This window comes from Molossus molossus, unplaced genomic scaffold (assembly GCF_014108415.1).
Source record: "Molossus molossus isolate mMolMol1 unplaced genomic scaffold, mMolMol1.p scaffold_m16_p_16, whole genome shotgun sequence".
Taxonomy (NCBI): Eukaryota; Metazoa; Chordata; class Mammalia; order Chiroptera; family Molossidae; genus Molossus; species Molossus molossus.
In genome coordinates this window covers 25303299-25326283 of record NW_023425351.1, presented here as the reverse complement: position 1 = coordinate 25326283, position 22985 = coordinate 25303299, and the positions used below count along the sequence as shown (strand labels likewise).

Here is a 22985-nt window from a genome sequence, read left to right as displayed (position 1 = left end):
AGCACTATACAGTAAACACTTAGCTACCAGCAAAAAAGTAAGAAAAAATGGAAAGAAATATGTGATACATAAAATATGAAAAGTTAGGGAATTCAGAGCTTCAAGAGACCCTAGAAACAACAAGCATCATTCAGCTTTCATAACAAGACCATGGTAATGCAAATAGGGAATTGAGGTTTGCCATGAGAGAATGAAAACAAATTTGGGGAACATAGAGATTAGTTATGTAGAGTTAAGCAAGTAAATATACTAACTTAATAATCAGAAAAATGTTTTCTCAAATGGGTAAAGATTTAGGATCATAGCTCTGTAGGCACAGACTGGTGCTCCAGGGATGGTCAGGATGTCACACAGAGAGAAACAATGCAACAGCTTGATGTGAAATATTTAAACTTATTAATTTTGTCATTGGAGATACAGAGGGGTTAAATCAATGACAAATGGGACATTCTTCTTGTCTGGTACTCCCCGCTCCCCTTTCTGGGCATGTTGGAGTATATCCAATTTTCTAAGAGAGATGACAAAGGCATGAGAGCCCCTGGTGTTTTATACATCAGGAAGAATAACTATGGTATTCAGCTCAGCTCTCTGCTATATTCTTGTTTCTTCTCCAGATCACTGCTTATGAGATCATCTCTATATTTATAATAATTATGGAAATTTCTCACTTGGCCAGACTCATGTATACTTCTCTGAATATCATGTCCTATCCAAATATATTCTAAACAGTATCAGGTAGCTATTGGATTTTAGTATTTACTCTGCATTAAGGAAAAAAAAAAAAACTATAGCAATGTTTAGTTAATTATGGCTATTAGTCATAGAAATGACTCAATATGTCATTATAACAGTGGCACAGCAGTTGACTATAGGTATGGCTAGGTGTGTTATGAATATTATTGTTAACCTGCATTTGACTACTAAAGCACTTATATTAGGAAATAATTCCACATAAGTTCTCATTAAAAGACACTAATCTCTAGTACAGATAAGTATTGCCAGACAGGTTCAACCTGAGCCGACATGATGAGTAAGGAGGCAGAAGACTGTTAATTTGAACCTCCATCCAACCACTTCCTTTTTTTTTTATCCTCACCCAAGGACATTCTTGCATTTATCTTCAGATAGAGCAGGAGGGAGAGAGGGAGGGAGAGAGAGAGAGAAATGTCATTGTGAGAGAGACACATCAACTGGTTGCCACCCACACAACCCCAACAGGGACAAACTGCAACCGAGGAACATGCCCTTAACCAAACGTGGGTCTCTCTGGTCCGCAGGCCAACACTCTAACGGCTGAGCCAAACCAGCCAAGGCCATCCAACCACTTTCCATGCCCATAAGCATTAGCCTTGACTTCTCTGGAATAGGTTTTACTTAAAGTCACATGAAGAGAAATCCTGAATAAAGAGATAAACGAGGATTTGCTTGGACAAATGTGGATTTTGGCTTGTCAAAAATGGAGCATCTAAGGTCCTTGTTATTAGAAAACTGCCTATTATCAACTAACAGCTCCATTTGTACTTGAGTGTTAGTGGGAAAAAAATTGCTGGAAGGCTCACAAGACAATTGTGTGACCACAGAGGGCAAGATTTGCCTACATTGCCCTGGCCGGTTTGGCTCAGTGATTAGAGTATCAGCCTGTGGATCAGAGAGACCCAGATTTGGTTAAGGGCACGTACCTCAGCTACAGTTTGTCCCCGGCCCTGGTTGGCGTAATGTGGGTGGCAACCAGTTGATCCAGTTGATGTGTCTCTCTCGCATCGATGTTTCTCTTTCTCTCCTTCTTCCTCTCTCCCTCACGCGCTATCTGAAGATAAATGCAAAAATACCTTCGGGTGAGGATAAAAAAAAAAAAAAATATTTGCCCACATTAAGAAAAGCGCCCCCTCATCACATTACCAGATTTCAGGTTATACTACAAAATCACTATAATCAAAAGAGCCTGGTACTGGCACAAGAATAAGCAGATAGATCAATGGAACAGAATAGCAGAACCCAGAAATTGACCCAAGACAATATGTTCAATTAATATTTGACAAAGGGGGCAAGAGCATACAGTGGAGTCAAGACAGCCTCTTCAACAAATGGTGCTGGGAAAATTAGACAGCTACTTGCAAAAAATGAAGCTAGATCACCAACTTACACCATACACAAGAATAAACTCAAAATGGATAAAAGACTTAAATGTAACTTGAGAATCCATAAAACTTCTAGAAGAAAATTCAGGCAACAAAATCTCAGACATTATATGCAGCAGAATTTTCACTGATACAACAGAAACAAAGGAGAAAATGAACACATGGGACTACATCAAACTCAAAAGCTTCTGCACAGCAAAAGATACAATCATCAAAATGGAAAGGCAACCCACTGTATGAGAGAGCATAATCGCCAAAGATGCATCAGATAAAAGGTTAATTTCCAAAATATACAGAGTATTCATACAACTCAACAAAAGGAAGACAAAGAACTAAATGAAGAAATGGGCAGAGGACCTAAATAGACTCCTCTCCAAAAAGGACATACAAATGGCCAAGAGACATATGAAAAAATGCTCAATGTCACTAATCATCAGAGAGATGCAAATTAAAACTACGATGAGATATCACCTCACACCTGTCAGAATGGCCACCATCAACAAATCATCAAACAACAAGTGTTGGCGAGGGTGTGAAGATAAGGGGACTCTAGTACACTGCTGGTGGGAATGCAGACTGGTGCAGCCACTGTGGAAAACACGATGGTGTTACCTCAAACAGTTAAAAATTGAACTGCCAGTAATCCATTTGACCCAGTAATCCCACTTTTAGGAATATACCCTAAGAAACCTGAACCACCAATCAGAAAGAACATATGTACCCCTATGTTCATAGCAGCGCTATTTACAACAGCTAAGATCTGGAAACAACCCAAGTGTCCATCAGTAGATGAGTGGATAAGAAAGCTGTGGTACATGTACACAATGGAATACTATGCAGCTGTAAGAAAGATCTCTTATCCTTTGAGATGGCATGGAAGGACCTGGAGAGTATTATGCTAAGTAAAACAAGCCAAGCAGAGAAAGACAAATATCACATGATCTCACTTATTTGTGAAATATAATGAACAAACTGCTGAACAAAACTAACTCAGAGACATAGAGGTGGGTTACAGACTGACGAGCCTCAGAGGAGAGGTGGTTTGGCGGGGGGTATCAACTACATAACTTACATGCATGTATGCATGACCAATGAACATAAACAATAAAGCTGGGGATGGGGCAGGGGGAAGGGGAGGAGGGTGTCAGTGGGAGAAATATCTGTAACAAAATCAAATTAATAAATAAAAGAGAAAAGAAAAGCATCCCTCTCAGACTTCCCTTGTGCCCTGAAAACAAAATCATCGTCAGAGGTAACAGAGAGGGACCCCTCCGTCTCCTATGCTGCTGCACCTCACCTCATGCTCCTCCTTTGGACAGCCTTCAATCAGGAATGCGACAGGATGAGAATCCTACTCTCTGCTTTCCTAACACTCCTTTTCTTCCCTTTCATTTTGTCCCCCTTTCCACTAGGCTTCTGGGGTGACAGTCTGTGAACCTGCAACATGTATCTATCACCATTGGCACCATCTACTCTTTACATACTGGGGAAGAGTATGTTATGGATTTTGCTATGTTGAATGAGAGTGAAGTGAAGAGGTAAATGATGTGAGACTTCAAAGAAAGTTTCCTTTGCCCTAACGTTGATGAACTTCTGTGAATCTGTCTAGCCTTCCTGAAATCCCTGCAGCATTCAACAACAGTTGAGAGTAATCAATATGACTAATCCTACACTATGGCTTTCTGGACATGAGGACATGTTCTTAATATGTTTCATTCGATTATCTCAACCAACATTGTTTGAGCATCTATTGCAGCACTGTTCCCTGGTTTGGGAATACAGCAATGAGCAAGAGACAAAGCTTGCTCTCTAGGGAACGTGCACACGTCAGGTGAGAATGTGTGTACACATCAGGTGAGAGCACGTCCTCTCTTCCCTGTAAGTGTCGGAAGAGCCGGACTCCAGCAGCCTTTCTTCGTGGGAAAACAGAAACTCCTAGTGCTGGTTTCCCTAAATCTGCTTTTCTACTATGAAGCGGCACTGTTCCCAGGTTGTTCCAATCACCCAGACTTGAGACAAGCTTCTTCTCCCTCCTTTGGGATCTGCTCTTCACTCACTTTACTATTCCATCCCCATTTAGGACACACACACACACACACACACACACACACACACACACACACGAAGGGCCAAAGTGGCATCTCTTACCAGCAAGTGTTTACTTAAATTTTTTTCTTTATTGTTTTTTTTAGAGATAGAGGAACAGAGAGGGGGAGAGAGAGAGAAACATTGATTAGAGGGAACATCGATTGTTAGCCTCCTGCATGGTCCCCCACTGGGGGTTGGGCCCACAACCTGGGCATGTGCCCTGACTGAGAATCGAACCGGCGACCTCTTGGTGCATGGGTCGATGCTCAATCACTGAGTCATACCAGCCGGACTGCAATTGTTTATTTTAAATCCCAACCTGTTCTTCTAGCTCAGTGGTAACTCAAAATGTGACTTACAGACTTAGTTTTAAAAATTGCTAGCAGGAATTTAGACATTGCATAAAAATGTATATTGCCTCGACATGCAAACATTCAAAGGCACGTGTCGTAATGAACAGGGACCAGTGCAGTGAGCCCTAGGTCGTGAGCTGCAGAACAGTCATGCACAGCCGGGCCACATTGTAAGAAGTAATATTTGAACGTTTTTCAACTATAAACCAAAAGTATATAAAAATAGAAATCACACATAAGCATTTGTTTTTATTTAAAACGTCATCTCTACCATCATTTTAAATGACAATCAGAATTTTAAAAATTGATGGGTTCACATAATTAACTAGAGAAATAACATTGATATTAATCACCCACAATTTACAGATGACAATACAATTTCGCTGGAGTTTCGTTAAGAAATGGCTTTTAAATCTTATCTTCCCTCCCACCAACATATCTCTGTGAGACTGGATTTCTTGTACTCTGGAGGTGACTAAAACCATCACGGGGAATCTAGAGGGACATTTCCCCCTGTAAGCTATGCTGCCACTCCAACCCCCATCAGTCACTATGGAAGAAACTAGCTCAGTTTTCACACTGAAAATTTTAAATACTGGTATATGCAGTGTTTGCTCAAAGTATATGTGAAGACATTGAACATGAAAAATTGCAATGTCACTCAGCTTTTGTTTTTGTTTGCAGAATGAAAGTGACTATCATAGCACCCCTTTGCTAATTGCCTAAAGAATGTGGTAGCATTCAAGTTCAGTAGAGCAGAGCTGAATGTGATACTTCCCATTTTAATTACACGGGGTAAAAAGTCCCTGCTTCCCGTTTTCTCAGTTTTCTCATCGGAGATGCACTGCAACTTCATTCAGAGCCCAGTGAGGGGATCCCATTTCCTGGCTTTAGGCTAAATCCAGGCCTGGAAGTACAGCTGAGGCTGTCCATCCTTCTGGATAGTTCTCCACAATGGCTTCTGTCCTATTACAGTTTTCTGGTGTGAAATCAAATGCAGTATCTCTGTGCACAAATAAGACACTTCCAGCTCCATTTGCATAGTTGCTTTATGCAAGTGCCTGTTTCTCCACTAGACTCTGAAGTCAGCTGCCCCAGCACCAAGCTCCTTGGAGAAGCCCTTCATACAAACTTTATTGTTTGATCAGCTGTTTTGCAGAAAACCCATGGAACCCACCTTCAGAAACAAATGTTTGCTACTCTTTGTGAGGTGAATATTGAGGACTGCACCAACCTCCACTCAGCTAATACTCATAGCAGCCTCGGGAGCACTGCTAGCTCTGATGGACAAACAGGACATCAAGGCTCAGAGACATTAAGAACTGCCCTAGGATAGTCAGTGGAGGAGTGGGGACTGGAGTCCAAGGGTGGCTGACTCTCCTCCCCTGCTATATCCATGCAGCAGGAACTCCAGGTCACTCACCTGTTTTCTTCTCATTCCTACCCCTGCAGAAATCCCAGATTTACCTCCAAACCAACTGAACATTTTCTTCCTATGACCTTAATGTCACTTGGTCTATGAAGAATATTTCTGTTTTTTTCTCACTTGGCTCATAACAAATGCAGTGAATGTCATATTATATCTATTAATAATGCTTTTCCTTAAGACTAGCAAGGGTTTCATCCACCTTTATCCTCCATTGTGTTTTCTGAACGTGTCTAATTTCACATCTGAGTTCACTGATATCTGAAGTGGGTGCAGTCCAAAGTTTATACACACTGCAACATATCTAAGAAGCTGTTAACTTATTAATGTGTAACAACTGCATGAAATATGCTATGAATGAAATAGAACTATAGGCTTTTAATTTTGCATGATTGAATTACTTAATATGTGAATAGACTTCAATGAAAATATCCTAAATTCGCCCTGGTCGGTTTGGCTCAGCGGTTAGAGCATCGGCCTGCAGTCCAGAGAAAATATCCTAAATTCAGTATCATCTTATTAAAATGTTTATATTTAATTAAAATGTATTATTATGATATAATTATATATTACTATATATAATATTACATAGTGCATAGTGCAAATTTATTGAAAGTTGATGTGAGGAACATGGCTGACAATGCATTTTGCTGGCATTTAAAACACATGCAGATGAATTCCCTTTCCTGAGAATGTGGAACCTTCGATGAGGCGAATTCATTATGAGGACAACAATACATCAGTGACTTTGATTCACAGTCAGACTCTAGAGATACCTTCTTTTGCTTTGAGTTAATAAGAGTACAATGATTTCAGTCCCTTTTGCCTTTTTCTTTCCTGTTGGTCTTTTTCATCTCTTCTTATTCTGCAGCTATGGAACAAATTCTTTTCATTACAAAAAAAAAATCACAATGCTTCTTTGTCCTTTAATACATTTGGAAATTCTCTCTCTCTTTTTTTTTCAAAGAAGATTTCACATATTTGTGTTGTATTTAACGCTTGTTGTGAGCGATTACAACTCCATTAAATCATTTCCCCAAGCCACACACTTTAATCCTGGGATTGTTCACTTGATGAGAGAAGCAATGGAGCATCAGAATAGAAGTGCAGGCTTTGGAGCTGAAAATACCTAGTGTGGGTCGGCCTGCCTTTGAGCAATTCACTGGCCCTCTGTGTGTGTGAGGTGCTGTCCTCTGGGAACCCTCATGTGTTATTTCAGCTTTAACTGTTAGCTCTGGGATAGTGACTCCAGCCTACTGGACAGAGCACCTTGGATGGCAACCCCATATCTCAAATCCAATTCAATTCAGTATCTTGACACACTCTATCTCGAATCCCCAAGAGATTTCTCCTTTGGTCTTGTCACTGTATCAGATAATGATCCAGGCACCCAACCCAATGTGTTTGTCTCCCTCTCAACACACTATGTATTCAATCAAGACTTTTTTTCCTACCTCCTAAATATTTCTAAAATCTATACTTTCTTTTCTACTTCCGCTTGCTTCAGTAGCTTCCTAACTGTCTCTCTGACTCTAGTCCTGTTCTCATCCTTAATCTGTCCTCAGTGGTGCCACCAGGATGCTCAGTTTAAAATGCATGACCACTCTCCCTGCAGCACTTAAAACTCACCTCTCTTACAGGCTTAAGCCTAAGTTCCTCAGCTGGTGTCCAAGGTCCCCGTGGCCTGTTCCTGCCCCCCCTACCCCGCCCCCCGCTTCTTTCCTGCCCCTCCTCTCCCATCATGGTTGTGCAGTGCCCTTACTCATAGTGTTTCCTCCCTGAAAGAGCCTCACTCCCCTCCTTCACCTGGCACCCCAGCAGCCATCTGTCAGACTGCCCCACGCTGAACTCCTGGGTCTTTCTTAAGTCTCCTCTTCTGCACTCCCTGGGCATCCTGTTACCTCTGCTGTGGTGTTTCGTAGAGTGTTTTTAAATAACCTGCATACTGCGTTTCCTCTTCCTCCCTTCATCTATGCATTCCAGTGCTGTACACATCCCTGTACTTGCATAAGGTACACAACAAATATTGTCAAACTATAAAGAATATTTCTAAAATGGAATGGGAGTGGCTAGGAAGACCTGTTCAACACTGACATTAGAGTCTATGCTATTCTCCGTGAATGGTATTCCCCTGAAGTCACTGAAGTCACTGTGTCACTGTGTCATCTTTCTATGCTCATTCAGTTGCCCCAACTCTTGGGCATTTATATACATACAAATACTCATTAATCATTGACAAATAGATACCCTATCAACAATGGGCAAATAAAAAAAGAAAAAGACAAGGTAAACAGGGAAAACAGATACACATAAACTGAATATAAAGCATAATGTGATAAATGCTAAAATGTAGTCATACAAGGTAATACAAAGAAAAAGACTGACTTAGGGGAGGTAAGAAGACCTCAAGGAGAATGGATTTTGAGATAGGCCAGGAAAGTTGGGTAGGAATTGGCCAAAGCAACTGAATTTAGAGTTATTCTGGCTGAAATGACCAAAAGGCATGCAAAGATGTTTTATTTCCTCCCGAATGATTGACAGACTCCTACAAACTTGGATCTGTATAAAACAGAACTCTGCCCGCCACTGACGTGACGTCCTGTGACCAGATAGCTAAGTTTAGAAACATAATGCTTCACACAAATCATGATTTGTAGTAAGTCCATATGGATTTCTTCTAAGTTACAATTGTTTTTTGAATCAAAAGCTCTGGGCCCAAGCTAAATTTCCTGATTGGTGTAGGAGGAAAGCTTTGGGAGAATAATTTATAATCATTCATTCACCTTCCGTTTTACATCCACCAAAGAGAAGTCTGCAATGTCAGCAAGAGGAACTGAACAAAGGCAATCGGGGAAAAATTCACGCAAAGAACTTGATTAGGATGCCTCAAACACATTTTTTTAAAGACTGCCTGTCCTTGTGGTGGGCTAAAAATGTCAGCAAAGTTCGAAATAAAAATCAATCTTGCTTCCATAAGTACTGACAGTTTTTCCTCACAGAGTATATTTCCTCCACTGACACTTCAGGTAAGGCTTCTTTAATCCCAACACTCCGGCTCTCGTTTATCTCAAAGGAAGTTCGGAGCACAGAGTATTTTGATCTTCCCTTTGCTGTGTTGAAAACCATGGCTTTTCTTAGCTTAGAGGCAGAGGTGATTCAAAGGCTTCTTTTGAAGATGATTTTATCTGCTTCTACTTGTCAGCCAGGATATCTATTCATCCTTGATAAATATTATCACAATAAAAGGCTTATCACAAAAGGTGAAAACACAGAGGTAAGTAATTCAAATCTCATTTGCTGCTCTTATCTACAGATTGTATTAAAAATTCATTTAATGTAAAAGTTAAATAAATATTAGATGTAATTACAACTTCTCAAGGGCAGAGGAAGTAGTCTGAATGCAGATAAGAATAGCAGAGTGCAGAGAAGTTAAATAAGATCACATTTAATAAGAAGTTAAATAAGATTAGGTGCCACTACATCATGTTCTCAGAAAACAATGATGGCAACTTTTAATAGAATTATAGCATTTTTTTCAAATAAAGAAAAGAGATGTTGCTCTCAAGAGTGTCACTAGAACTTCAAGTTTATTTGCCCTTGTCTCAAGTGAAAGTTATGAACTTTGGCTATGCTGACGACTTTTCTGGAGAGAAGTCTCCAACAGAGCCAGCACCTGTGCCCTTCAAATGGCCTCGGATTTTCTGGAGATAAAAAGGAGACTGGACACTAGAATAAATTCAATAAAATGATAATAGCACACACAAAAAGAAGGCCGTTACACAGCAACTAATCTGATTTCCAATTCAACTCAACTCTTTGTATGGTACTTACTACAAACCAAGCCCAGTGGCGATGAGGACCTGCTTGCCCTCCTATGTACTGAGCAAGGCAGATAAATAACTCACAAGTCAAAATAAAACAAATGAAATCCAAGAGGTTGTTAAGTTTTCAAAAAGACAGTGATTAATTCCAGCTGAGGCTGTGATCATGGAAGGCTTCCTGCAGAAAGATAAATCTGAGATGTGTCTTAAACAATTCTACTCTTTCATCACATGGAAATGGAGCTGAAGCATGTCCGGAGGACAGCTGGGTTCCAAGAAGCTGAGGAAGAACTGATGGAAAAAGAGGTACAGGTGGGAATATTGATTCTGTTCACTCGCCTGTTTCATGTCCCTCTTCCTCTTGAATTCCGACCTTCATACCACTTTATTTCTCCTTCCCCCTGCAGGCTTTTCAGGCATGCTACTGTCTCTGCTGGGAAATACCCTCCGCCCTACACCTTTATCTCCCACACCCTTTCATCCAAACACTGTGACCTCAACTCCTCTTTCAGATCTCTGCATAAAGGTCTCACACTTCCTCAAACAATTCACTCCGGAAACCTTCAACCATCCTCCCATCCTGCCCTAATTAAGTGGATTCTCTTCTTATGCACACGCATAGCTCCTTACATTTTCCCTACATTATTTTTTCCACATGTTGCTACAAATTATTAGTAACAATGTTGTGTAATGTTTATCATAACCCACAGGCAGCAATTTTCTCGGAAGGCAGCATTCTTGTCTCCTGGGATGTCTCCAGTGTGAAGCACTGTCCCTGGTACTTGGTGGGCACGCAGGATTGGTCCAATAAATGGTAAGTATCCAGAACTACCTTTAAAATTACACTGTGTGAGAATTTGGCACTTAACTATAACATACATCTTGTAAATGTTAGAGCCTTTATGTATTTCACGTATAGGAAACAAGACTGCAGAACATGTTTAAGCACTAACATAAATTTGAATTCTTTGTAAACTTAATTTCTCCTGCTACTGAATAATCACTTCTCATACAAAACAAAAAGTACAACTCTGAAAACAGAAAGAAATTAAATGTATACATTTAGTTTATAGCTTGTCTTAGAGCAACAGAAATATGAATGCATCTCAAAGTATAAAAAAAAATAGGATTCAGCCCTGGCTGGTTTAGCTCAGTGGTTAGAGTGTCAGCCTGCGGACCAGAGAGTCCCAAGTTTGGTTCCGGCTAAGGGCACATACCTCAGTTGCAGTTTGTCCCTGCCCCAGTTGGGGTCGTGTAGGTGGTGACCAGTCATGTCTCTCTCACGTCGATGTTTCTCTCTTCCTTTTCCTCTCCCTCTCCCTCTCCCTCTCCCTCTCCCTCCCACTCTATCTGAAGATGAATGCAAAAATGTCCTCAGGTGAGGATTTATAAAATGTTAAATTAAAAAAAAATAGAATTCACCTGAAAGATGAACAAGAAAATAAATATAAAACTGTTATAGAGAAGATAACTACGCATCTGGAAATGTTTCCAGTTAACTTAGAAAGAAACCCCCCACTGGTAACTCTAAAGCCACAGCTTTGCTAAGAAAAACAATGGAAGGATAAAGCAATCATTTATCTTCTAACTAATGGTTGTCTCTCTCTGCCTCTGATTCTCTCTCCCAGGTTTTATTTAAGTCCTTACTCTTGTTGATTTAAAGTAGTTCCCACAGCTCCTCATCAATAGAACAACCAAAAATTTCCATTTCAAGCTTGGATATACTCCGTTGGCTACCCAAACAAGGAATGAGAAACAGTGTTTTATGAGTTGATGGCTGTGAGGGACATGGGGATGGAGATAGGGGCTTAGGACTGGAGATGAGGTGTGAAGGCTGAGGTCCCGCTGTTCTTCATGTTCTCACACTGCTCGTAGTTGTAGTTAAAGACATGAAACGCCATCCTCCACGTTGGCCTCACGCCAGGAGAACACGGGCACGGACACCATCCCCCCTCAGAGTGCAGAGAAGGGACACACTTCATGGAGGTGCTTTCATGGGAACAGTCAAAACTTCCAAGCAGACATTTTCCACTTGAAAGAGTTGTTCAAAAGCTATGGCTCTGAGATTGGTATTTGGGTGCATTTCTTGCGAACACAAACAAAATCTCTATCATCTTTCTATTTGTTCTATCAAATATATTTGGGCTCTTCAAAAACTTTCTTTTAAAGAAAATGTGCCATTCCATGTCCACAAAGGCACACCTGAAGAGAGTATATGCTTTGAATAATTTTCTTGTCTTCCTTCTGCAAGGATGATACATTTACAGTTAGATACCCCCAGTCAGAAGCTCTAAAAGTTTCTGTCTGAAGTTGTCACTTCACGGAAATAATAAATGACCCGAGTAACTAGTGTACAACTTGATTCCTTTTGATTTTTCTGCTTTATGTTACTGTTGAGTTTACAATAAAAAATAATATTTCAGAAATAACCTAGAACCTTCCAATTGAAAGGAGTACTTTCATAGAAGGAATAATGTTCACATGGACATTATATTCTATCTCTTTGGTCACTATGCTGGGGTGCTTTGGCCAATAACCAGGATGCACTAAAATGAAAGGGCTTGGTAATGGTAAATTACTTTTATGCAGGGCAGGAAAAAACAAGGCTAATGGGGATGATGGCTCATGTCCAGAGGAATGAATAAAAAAGGAAGCCCAAGGTAGAAAGAAGAGAATAAAAGAGTTTGAGGATGGTGAAGGTGAGGAATAAAAATGCCCTTACTCCTGAATTTCTTGGTCAGAATTTCTGAGTTAAACATTTTACATGCTGTTTTTTTTTTTGTTAATGATCAGAGGGAAATCAATCAAGAACTTTATCTGACTTGGCACAGGAAGGTGTATTTTAGACCTAGCTGCTGGCTCGACCTTGGCCATTGAGGGTACCAATTAAACACGGCTGTCTTCAGGCCATCAGCGTCAGGGCTCTGATGGAGGTGACAAGGACGTCCAGGTGCACTGCCTGATCTGTATTCCCACGGAGACTGGAACGGTCAGACCAGCCAGTTGGCCTCTGCTCGCTGAGGTACTGCCTTGTGAGAACTTGAACCATTTCGAATATTATTTGCAATAGAAGCTAATTAAGAAAAGTCTTTTCAGTGACTCTACATTGCACTGATAATAAAATCTAACCCCCTCCAATGGCCTACAGTCCTACATACCTCTCAACGCGTATCATCCATCTCAATGCACTAGAATCCCCCTGGCCTTTGTCTTCCTTAAATGTGATAAGCATATTCCTAAGATTTGTAGGCATCTATTCATTGTTTGGGGAAAGATCTTCCTTGGATTGGCAAGGCTGTCTCCTTGTGATTCAGGCTTCTATTTAAATACCACTAAATATTTAAATCACCACGAACGACACACTTCAAATGACCAACCTCCTAGTGTAGCAACTTGTTTCAAATTTTCCTCATTGTGTTTCTCACTAGGTATAACACTTTGCTTATGGATTTGTTTATTTGTTTATTTGCTGTCTCTCCCGTTCTCATAAGAATGGACCCTTCATAAACACAGAATGAATGACTCAGTGACAGTCTGAATCAGAGCAACTGGGGGCACGTGATGATCTGATGCCACAACTTCGTGACACAGAATTTGTTTTCAGTGTACAATGTTCACGCCATTCACTAACCTCACTAGTTCAAAAAGTGTGGGCTTTAAAGAGAAGTACAGATTAGTAGTTACAAAAAGAAAACAAGAGTCTTTGATTTTAAATAAAAGTTTCACCATTTATCATCTGGGTAAACTTGTATACATTTCCCTTAAAGTGGAAATCATAATATAGAACTTACTGGCTGATTAAATAATCCACATAACTTATCTAGCATTGTTATTGACTCTTCACATGATCTTAAAAGTTAGCAGGTATTGTGGTTATCATTACCTTTTCTGTTAAGTAGCAAATCATCCCTACCTATTATTTGCTGTTCTGGAAAATCTCTATAACTGAAGTGGAATCCAATGTTTCTGCTTGTCCAATATCCTTACCCTGTACTTTCTGTGACAGTCCACTGGTCTTCTGTGGTGTTGAACCCACCAAAAACTGGGTGCATGGCTTGGGTCTGGCTAATGAGTGACTTTGCTGGAGCTCCCAGTGGGGGAAGTGGGAAATACAGGGTGTACCTTCTCTTCTTTGAATGAAACACTGGTCTGTAGCCATTATCCTTACCCAAATGTGAAACAACCCTGCCTGAAAATGAAGCCCCAAAGAGGAAAGTAATACCAAAAGATACAAAGACAAGGTATCTTGAAAACCCATACCCCTGGAACCAGCTGTGCCTGAAGCAGCCACATCCCCTGGATAAACCTATTATGTAAGCCAACACAACATGTTGTTTATGCCAGTTTGACTTTGGTTTCTGAAACTTGTAATCTAGAGAATGTTTTCTAATAAAATAATAGTTTATGTATTTATTTTTATTTGTTGTAAGGCTAAGGGGATAAAGGCCTTTTCTGAGGTCTAATTAATAAATAAACAAATTATTATACAAAATGAAATGATTTTCAGTGAAAATATTAAAAAGGCTGTAGGGCTATGAGGAACCAGCAACCCATCCAGGTTGCTTTTTAAAAAGAAACAGTAAGAGTCCCTTTAAAGAAATAAATGGTGATCATTGCCTATGACACCAAAAATCAAGAACAGATGGCCAAAGACCAATTTTACAGTGTTTGTGGTTACAAAGCTAAAGGAAAAATTAAGGAAGAAATTTACACCCTTATTCGAGAAATAAGCAAGAAGAGGCCCTGGCTGGGTAGCTCAGTAGGTTAGAGCATCATCCCGATAGTCCAAAGTTACGGGTTCAATCTCAGGTCACGGCAACCAATAAATGCATAAATAAGTGGAACAAGAAATCATTTTCTCTCTCCTCCTTTCTCTATCAACTTTTTAAATAGTTTTTTAAAGAAAGAAAGCAGCAGGAAGAGAAGGCATTATTGGAAATAAAGAGGAATATAAATGGCTTCCTGTACAAGGAAAATCTAAATGCAAGAAGCAGGTAATTCCTGACAAAGGCACCTAATTTGTACTGAACAGTTTACAGTTTTAAAAATGCTTTCTCCAGGAAAGAGACATTAAAATGTTTCTTAGAGGATAGCATTCAATTAATACAATTCTGTTTTTCTCAATAAAGAAACTTAGCCCTGGCCGGTTTGGCTCAGCGGTTAGAGCGTCGGCCTGCGGTCCTGAGAGACCCGGGTTCGGTTCCCGCTAAGGGCGCGTACCTCGGTTGCAGTTTGTCCCCGGCCCTGGTCGGTTGTGCGGGTGGCAGCCACTCGATGTGTTTCTTTCATATCGATGTTTCTCTCTCTCTCTCTCTCTGTTCCTCTCTCTCCCTCCCACTCTACCTGAACAAAAAATGGAAAAAAAAATGTCCTCGGGTGAGGATAAAAAAAAAAAAAAAAAAGAAACTTAAACATCTTATCATGTGTGTTACATACAAATATACATGATGTTGTCCTGTGCACCAGAAGGCTGCAGGTTCAATTCCCAGTCAGGGCACATGTCCTAGCTGTGAACTCCATCCCCAGTAGGGGGCGTGCAGGAAGCAGTTCATCAATGTTTCTCTCTCTCCAGTATCTATCTATATCTATCTATCTATCTATCTATCTATCTATCTATCTATCATCTATCTATCTATCTATCTATCTATCTATCTATCTATCTACATATACACACACATATATACACACATTTTATATATATACCTTATATATATACACTCTATACACACACACACACATATATTTACATTTTTAAGAAAAAAAAATTCCACAGCTAGAAGGAAAAAAATTTCCTTCCTTTTGCTAGTTATACCTAAATAATCTAATGCAATGAAAGATGCATTTATGGAGATCTTCTTATGCAAAATATTTTGATAAACACAATGGTAAACACCAAGATTAACTTATCATTTCAAAGAGGTTATAAAAGAATAAGTTTCACTCATATGTGGAATCTAAAGAACAATATAAACGAGCAAATAGAAACAGTCTTATAGATACAGACTGATGGTTATCAGAGGGGAGGAGGGTTGGAGGGCTGGGTGAAAAGGTGAAGGAGTGGAAGTACAGATTGGTAGTTACAAAATAGTCATGGGGATATAAAATACAGCATAGGAAATATAGTCAATAATACTGTATTAACTATGCATGGTGCCCTATCAGGGGATCACTTTGTAAAGCATATGATTGTTTAACTACTATGCTGTACTCCTGAAACTAATACAAAATAATATTGAGCCCTGGCCTCACCCCAGTCCAGTAATAAGAGAAAACTATCCTATGAAGGAGACTATTCTAGAGCTGGGCGTTGAACCATATGAACAGTAGTTTTATAAACAGAGACACGGAAAGCAGATGCTAAGTGAGAAGTCAGGGAAGGAGGGAAGTGCGGGGCGCGATCAGACAAGGCGGGCAGGGCACAGCTGGTGTGTGGGCACCGCAACCCCGGGCCAAGTCACCAAAGACCTGGCCTCTCTGGGGGGAGCGCGAAATCACGGATGCTCTGAACACGAGAATGGCGTGGTAAGATCCGATTTAAATTTATTATCTGGAAGCAAAATCCTGAGTAGATAAAACAGCGTTGGTTCTTAGAGAAAGACTGGTTAGATGCCACAGCAATGGTCTATTTTCTCACACTGGACTCCAGGGATGTATTCTCAGGGCCCATTTGTTCTACACAGGTGGTCTAATTTTGTGTCCTTATTTGAAAGATAACCTAGGAATATATTTTATTGGCTATGCAGGCAAAACTTCTCTTTTGTGAAGATAATACTCAATGTTGATATTTTCAGAAGATTGAATTTAAGCCTTCTTAAGTCATTATTTCTTAGTCAGTAGGCATACTATTTAAGAATTCAAGACTAACTTTATTTTTTTCCTGTGCAAGCAGTCAGTGTATTGTATGCCTTTGAGATACGGGGAGCTAGACCAGGTAGTAAAATTGGGGCAGCCTCAGAGACATATAGTTAGAATCATCAGGATCTCCGACTACATTTTAAAAGGAGGAGAAAATGAGAAATCAAAAGATGTTGGGGGCTTGGAGGCTAGAGCATCAGAAGATGATACAGTGCTGGAAAAAAGTAAACAAACAAAACCCTAGGAAAATGGACAGGTCTGTGTAAAGCTGAGGTAGGGAGACAAAGCATTCTTAGTGAAGGAAAGTATACCCATCCGTCATAACCACAAGGACCAATATGTTCCTCCATGTCAGGGACTTCAGAAATTATCTTTATAGTTTAGCCATATTGCAGACAAAACCAAAATAATGTCACAATTGTATTTTTGAGTTATTAGGTCTTAAGGTAGAATGGAAAAAAAATTTTTTTTAAATAAAAGCAGTAATCAGCAAATTTTCAAGGGTAATCTGTCGTCACAGTCATTTATAAGAAGGGAATATACATGCTAATAATTTGTGGAAAATTAAAGCTGCTGAATTATAACACATTGTGGTTAATTTTCTCTGCCATTGATCACTGCACCAGTAACGTTATTTTTAGAGAAAAAAACAAACAAACAGTAAAATGCAAACATTAGTATAAAAGTGTTTGAAAGAAAATATTTTCCGATACCAAGTACATGTTTCATCATATCTTACATGTTAAACATATTTCTCTTTCTGTGTAATGGTGCCAGCTGCTAAACAGTAGGTAAAGAAAACGATGTTAGCCTTAATCCATTGAACCTCCAAGGGGACACCACTATAAAACATCAATGCTTTTTTTCCTGCGAATGGTCTACTAAATATTTAATCCCTTGATCTTTAACAGAAATTAAGGCAACAGCATGAAAATTTATAAACACTGTTTTCTATTTTAATTAGAAAAAGAGTACCCATTAGAATATCTGAAATATTAAACCCTAGAGAACTTTATATCAAAAGAAATATCATGAATCATCTAATATAATGAATAATGTCAAAAACACTGCTTACCTGCTCCTGTCAAAGTACAGAAACTTAAAAAAAAAAAAAGGAATATTTACATACCTGAGCTTCTGGTTGTATTGTTTGACCTTTTCCAAAGAGGCTGCATTTATTTGGGCTTGAAATTCTTCCACTGAAACATTGTCTCTATAATAATATCCTTCCATGCTCTCCAGTGCTGTGTAAACAAGTAAGTATGCTTTTCACGATTTTATAACTCAATTCTCCACATTTAGTGACGTCTTATTAGCTATTAGTAAGTGTATTAAATAGCATCGAATATGACCATATATGCAAGAAACTATCTTTCACCAGACCAAGAATGAATAAAAATCGCTCTTCTGCTCTTATAATAAATAGCAAACATTTGATGATTCTCTATTAAATAGGGAAAGGTAATTTCTAATTTAAACTGTTCCCTATTTTTATTTATTACAATTTTTTTTTCTTTATTGATTTTAGAGAGAGAAGGGGGAGAGAGAGAGAGATGGAAACATCAATGAGAGAGAACATTGATTGGCTGCCTCCTGCATGCCCCACACTGGGGATGTGGCCCACAACCTGGGCATGTGCCCTGACTGGGTATCGAACCAGCAACCTCTTGGTGCATGGGTCGATGCTCAACCACTGAGCTATACTGGCTGGGCTTAAACTGTCTTCTATTTTTAAAACATTTTATATATATTCTTTGTGATGGTAAACACAAACTCATATATATTATTAGTATGTAAGCACAAAAATATATATACACACATAGATATGTAGGAGAGGCAGAAATGTATATTAACATATATAATAGTAAAAAAAAATTGAAATTGTCACCCTCCATATATTCACATTCTCTTATAGCTGCAATTAAATTATGAAATATTAGAGTGACAAATAAGAAATATAAATAAAGTGAAATCTAAGAATATTAGATTATTACCTCTACCCCAATAGTCAGTAAATTTAGTTAAAAACAAACAAGCACAAATACACACACACACACACACATATATATATAATTGATTTTAAGTCTTTTGATTAATATAGATTTCCTTCTTAACTAACATTTTTGGTTAAGCAGTTCTTTTTTCTTTAAACTTTATGCAGTGATATTTTTAACCCTCTGGAGAGGAAATAAATCCCATGGAATTGCCCGGAAGTACAATGCGTCCCGTAGAGAAGTCACCGCAACAGGGATGGCAATGGGATTAATCTGGTCCCATGTAAATTAGTTCCCCGGAAACTACGGCCACTAAGAGCCTCACTTGTCAGCAGACCATTTCAAATTGGTTAAAAAATTAACCTTCTTTTAAAACTTCTAAATGCAACAATTTCTAAACTACATAATAATGTTAGAGTAGCCAGACAGAAAGACATGAGCTGGGAGAGGCAGCTGGAGCTTGGAAAAAGCATGTGTGAGACACGACACTGAAAACAGACAATGGAGGGGGCAGGCCCCTATGTGAGGAGGAAGGATTCAGAGCCCTCCAGGATGTGGTCTAAGCTGGGTGAAGGGGCCTTCTAACTTAAAGATACACTTTTTTAGACATGAAGGAGGGGGTGACTTGTTCCTTGCCTAGGGGCATTCCAGCCTATGGGTATGAGTCCTCTGAACTCAGATATGGGGGGACCTGGTTCGGTCTCAGGCAGCTGAGCTGCCTGCTCAGGTTCTGAGTGTATTTTTTCCCTACAAATAAATTCTCACCTGCATCTGCTATTCACTGTCTCTTGTCTGAATTCATTCCTACAAGACAAGAACTGAGGGCACAGAGTACTGGCCAGAGACCCCCTTGACCACCACTGACAATAAGATTTCTTTGAATTGACAGATACGTATCACCATTTTGGGGGGCAAAAAGTCATTGTTAATTTTAGCTGTGCTATATTTTCTAAACTAGTCAGACTTCTAGAGCATTGAAGAAACAACAAAATTTTGAGTACAGCTGCATTTGAAATTTTACAGATGGAATTATTGGCCTATAATTGAGAAAACCATTTGTGCAAAATTAGAGAGAAAACCTACTACATTTAGTTCAGAATGGGGAATAAAATTTGGAGCTTGTTTCAATGATTGTTTATTCCTTAAGACTTCTCCATTAATTAGAATGTTTGCACTGGTTTAGCAAGCTTCTGGTCCTGAACACACACAAGAAACATAAAGAAGTATTCCTGAAAAAAATCAATCCTCAAATATTCCAGGAGGATTCAATCTATCAATGGTCATTCTTAAATGTAGATTCCTCTACTAGTTGTAAAACTAATAATGAAAGCCCTTGCTTTGGAGAAAACCACAACTTCCGTTCCATAGTAGATATGTGACCTTGGGCATGTTAATTAATATCTGAGACCTTCAGGTTTCTCATTTGTGAAATGGAAAATAAGAGAATCTACTAATTATTGTACTTGGAAAAGAATTAAGTTAAATAATAGTGGTAAGAGAGCCTATGACTACTCTTATCATTAACTGCACATGTTTTACGTACTAGGCAACATGCCCAATGCCCTGCAGGCACTATCTAATTTCCAGGACATATAGATTATGCGTGAGTGTGATCAGCCAAGAGGAAGTTTTAGGAACTGAGAGAAGGGTCTACGCAAGGACACTTCGATTGGTGATGTAAGACCAGACAGACTAAAAACACCAGGAAGGAGCAAGAGGGAAATGGGGAGAGGGGAAGAGTACACCTGGGATCTAATTTTTATTCAGGTCTTGATGGCTCAACTTTAACTAGAATATCAGTCCTGCTCTAAAAGTCTGTTAAAATATAAAAACAAATTGGCATTTTCATTATGCTTCTTAACAATATTTCCCAGCTAACAACAGTTAAAATGCACACTTATGTAAAAAACAATTTTTTTTTAAAGAGAAGAGTTTAATAATTTTGCCAAGAGTCTCAGCAAAATTATATGGTGCTTGAATGGTGTTCTGGGGAAATGAACAGAAAAAGATGAGTTCTATATTTAAAAAATAAACTTTGTATAGAACCACATTCCCTATTTTAGGTCCGTTGCTTGGTTAATTATTGTTTTAAAAAGAAGAAAATGAAATGACATTATACCAAATTAAATCTCTCTTCTCAGAAAAAGGAGGTTAAAATATATAATAATGTTCAAACTTCAAAATTTGACTTCTCTTTTTTTTTTTTTTTTTTTGGTCTAGTTACCCTAATTCTCATCATGCGGACATCTTGATTTCAGATTTCTAGCCTCAAAATTCCAATAAGATACATTTCCATTGTTTTAAGCCAGTTTGTGGTCATTTGTATAGCAGTCCTGGAAACTAATACAGATTCAGTTCCAGAGCCTCACTTGGGGAATACGTGCTTCCATCCCTGAAACTCTGGCTCAGTGGGTTTAAAGGTCCTGATCCCCAAAGGAGCACACTTTCCATGGAAGACAAAGCAAGGGACCCGGAGAACTGAAAGCTGTGTTTGCCACTTGCGCACTGGAGGGTCCTTGTGCCAAGGCACTGACAGCAAGGAAGAGCAAATACCATCTTGGCAAGGCTAATAAACCCTGGTCATAATAAGGAGGTAGGGCTATTGTTACACAGTGAGGAATGTTTAGCATCCAGATAATGCACTCGGTTCCCTCTTGGTAATCCCTTTCCACTTTTTTTAAAAAAGATTTTTAAATTGATTTTTAGAGAGAAAGGGAGAGAGGGACAGAGAGAGACATCGATCAGCTGCCTCCAGCATGCCCCCTAAAGGAGATCGAGCCCACAACCTGGGTATGTGCCCTGACTGGGAATCGAACTGGTGAACTTTCAGGGTTCAGGACCATGCCCAACCAACTAAACCGCACCAGCCAGGGCTCCCTTGTCCACTTTTGGTGGCGACTGAACAACTGCATGGACCCTGGATTGAGAAGGGCATAGGGACCAAGAGATCAGGACCCTCCGAGTGAAGGTCTTTGCAATGTCATAAAGACCAGCAGAGGTTCAGGCTGAGAACAAGGCTAATCTACAGTGGATAGCAGAAGAGGAAAATGAAAATCTATTGCATCCCAAGACCAGCTGTAGCAACAGGGCTATAGTTGTCCCATTAACATATTTCTTTTCAATTATCCCCCCAGGAAGGGAGGTCCATTAGTCATGAAGGACACATTCCCAATCCTTACAAGAAGAAATGGATCAGAGAGTGCGAGATGTATATTATGGCAGATGTTCTGAGAGTCACCACTCAGATTCCCTTTCAGAAATGATGGGCTTGTTGCCCAGCTGCTAGGATGGCTGGAAGACATTCTCAGCTGTCAGCTCTCCAAGGCATCTTCAGCCTTTGCTGGAAAACTGTCCCACACAATCACATCTCCTTCAGGGGCAGCCTGCATCCTAATGACCTAACAACGCAGAAGCAAAAAGGCCCAGCTCCCTGGTCCCAGCTGCCCATAATCTAAAAGTATCAAACATTTGTGAAATGAATTATTCTAGTTAAGCAAATATTAACTGGATCATTGCACAGTGTTTCATATTACATATTACACATAGACCTGTGCTTTCTCACTCCCAGTGAACATTTAGAATCACCTGAAAAACTTCTAAAATATACTGGTATTTGGGCCCCACCTCCCAGAGATTCTGATATCATTGGTTTGCTATGGAGCCAAGCATGGGTACTTTCTAAAACTTTCCCAAGGTGATGAATATGCAGCCAGTATATTCAAGAGACTTCATGGAAACAAGCAAGTGAGGGAGGAGTAACCAATACCTTCCTTTACTCCCATTTTTATTTCCTTTATCTCACCAAGGGCTCAGGGATCCCGACAGGATTAATTCCCCGACTTCTAGGAAGTACTTACTGAAGATAGTTTTAGCATGATCTTCACCTTCTAGCATTTTTGTTATGCTCTGTACTGACTTCCTGATTGTTTCTGTGACCCTTACCCTAGACATCTGTACCACTCATGCCTACGATCCTGTTCTGCCGCTCTGATCTTCAGCGACACGTGCTCCCTAATGTGTTCCCTACTTGCCTCTAAGCCTGGAATTCCTGATCTAATTGTGGGTGCCATCTCTGCAAGGTGCCCCATTAATGAGTACCCTCCTCTGCCCAAGGATACATTCTGGCAAGAAAACTGGGAAGAAGGCAGTTCATTCATTTCCTATTCTAAGTATATGGTACCACAGACGACTTTGGGAGGGCTGACTTTAAGAAATTTCCCAGGAAGTTTTCAAATTCATCCAATATTTTTATTTTTTAAAATTTGTTACAAAGACCCATGTATGTACACACAAAATTAAAACCTTCCAAA

General features: G+C 39.5%; 1 protein-coding gene across 1 annotated transcript in view; it reads right to left on the bottom strand.

Annotated features, from left to right (window-relative positions):
* The window catches only part of PREX2 (phosphatidylinositol-3,4,5-trisphosphate dependent Rac exchange factor 2), a 238748-nt gene that overhangs the window by 31500 nt on the left and 184263 nt on the right, over window positions 1–22985 (bottom strand). Inside the window, exon 35 of the mRNA XM_036263944.1 lies at window positions 17811–17925. Within this exon, the coding sequence (XP_036119837.1) occupies window positions 17811–17925 (115 nt within the window). The remainder of the gene's footprint in view (window positions 1–17810; window positions 17926–22985) is intronic.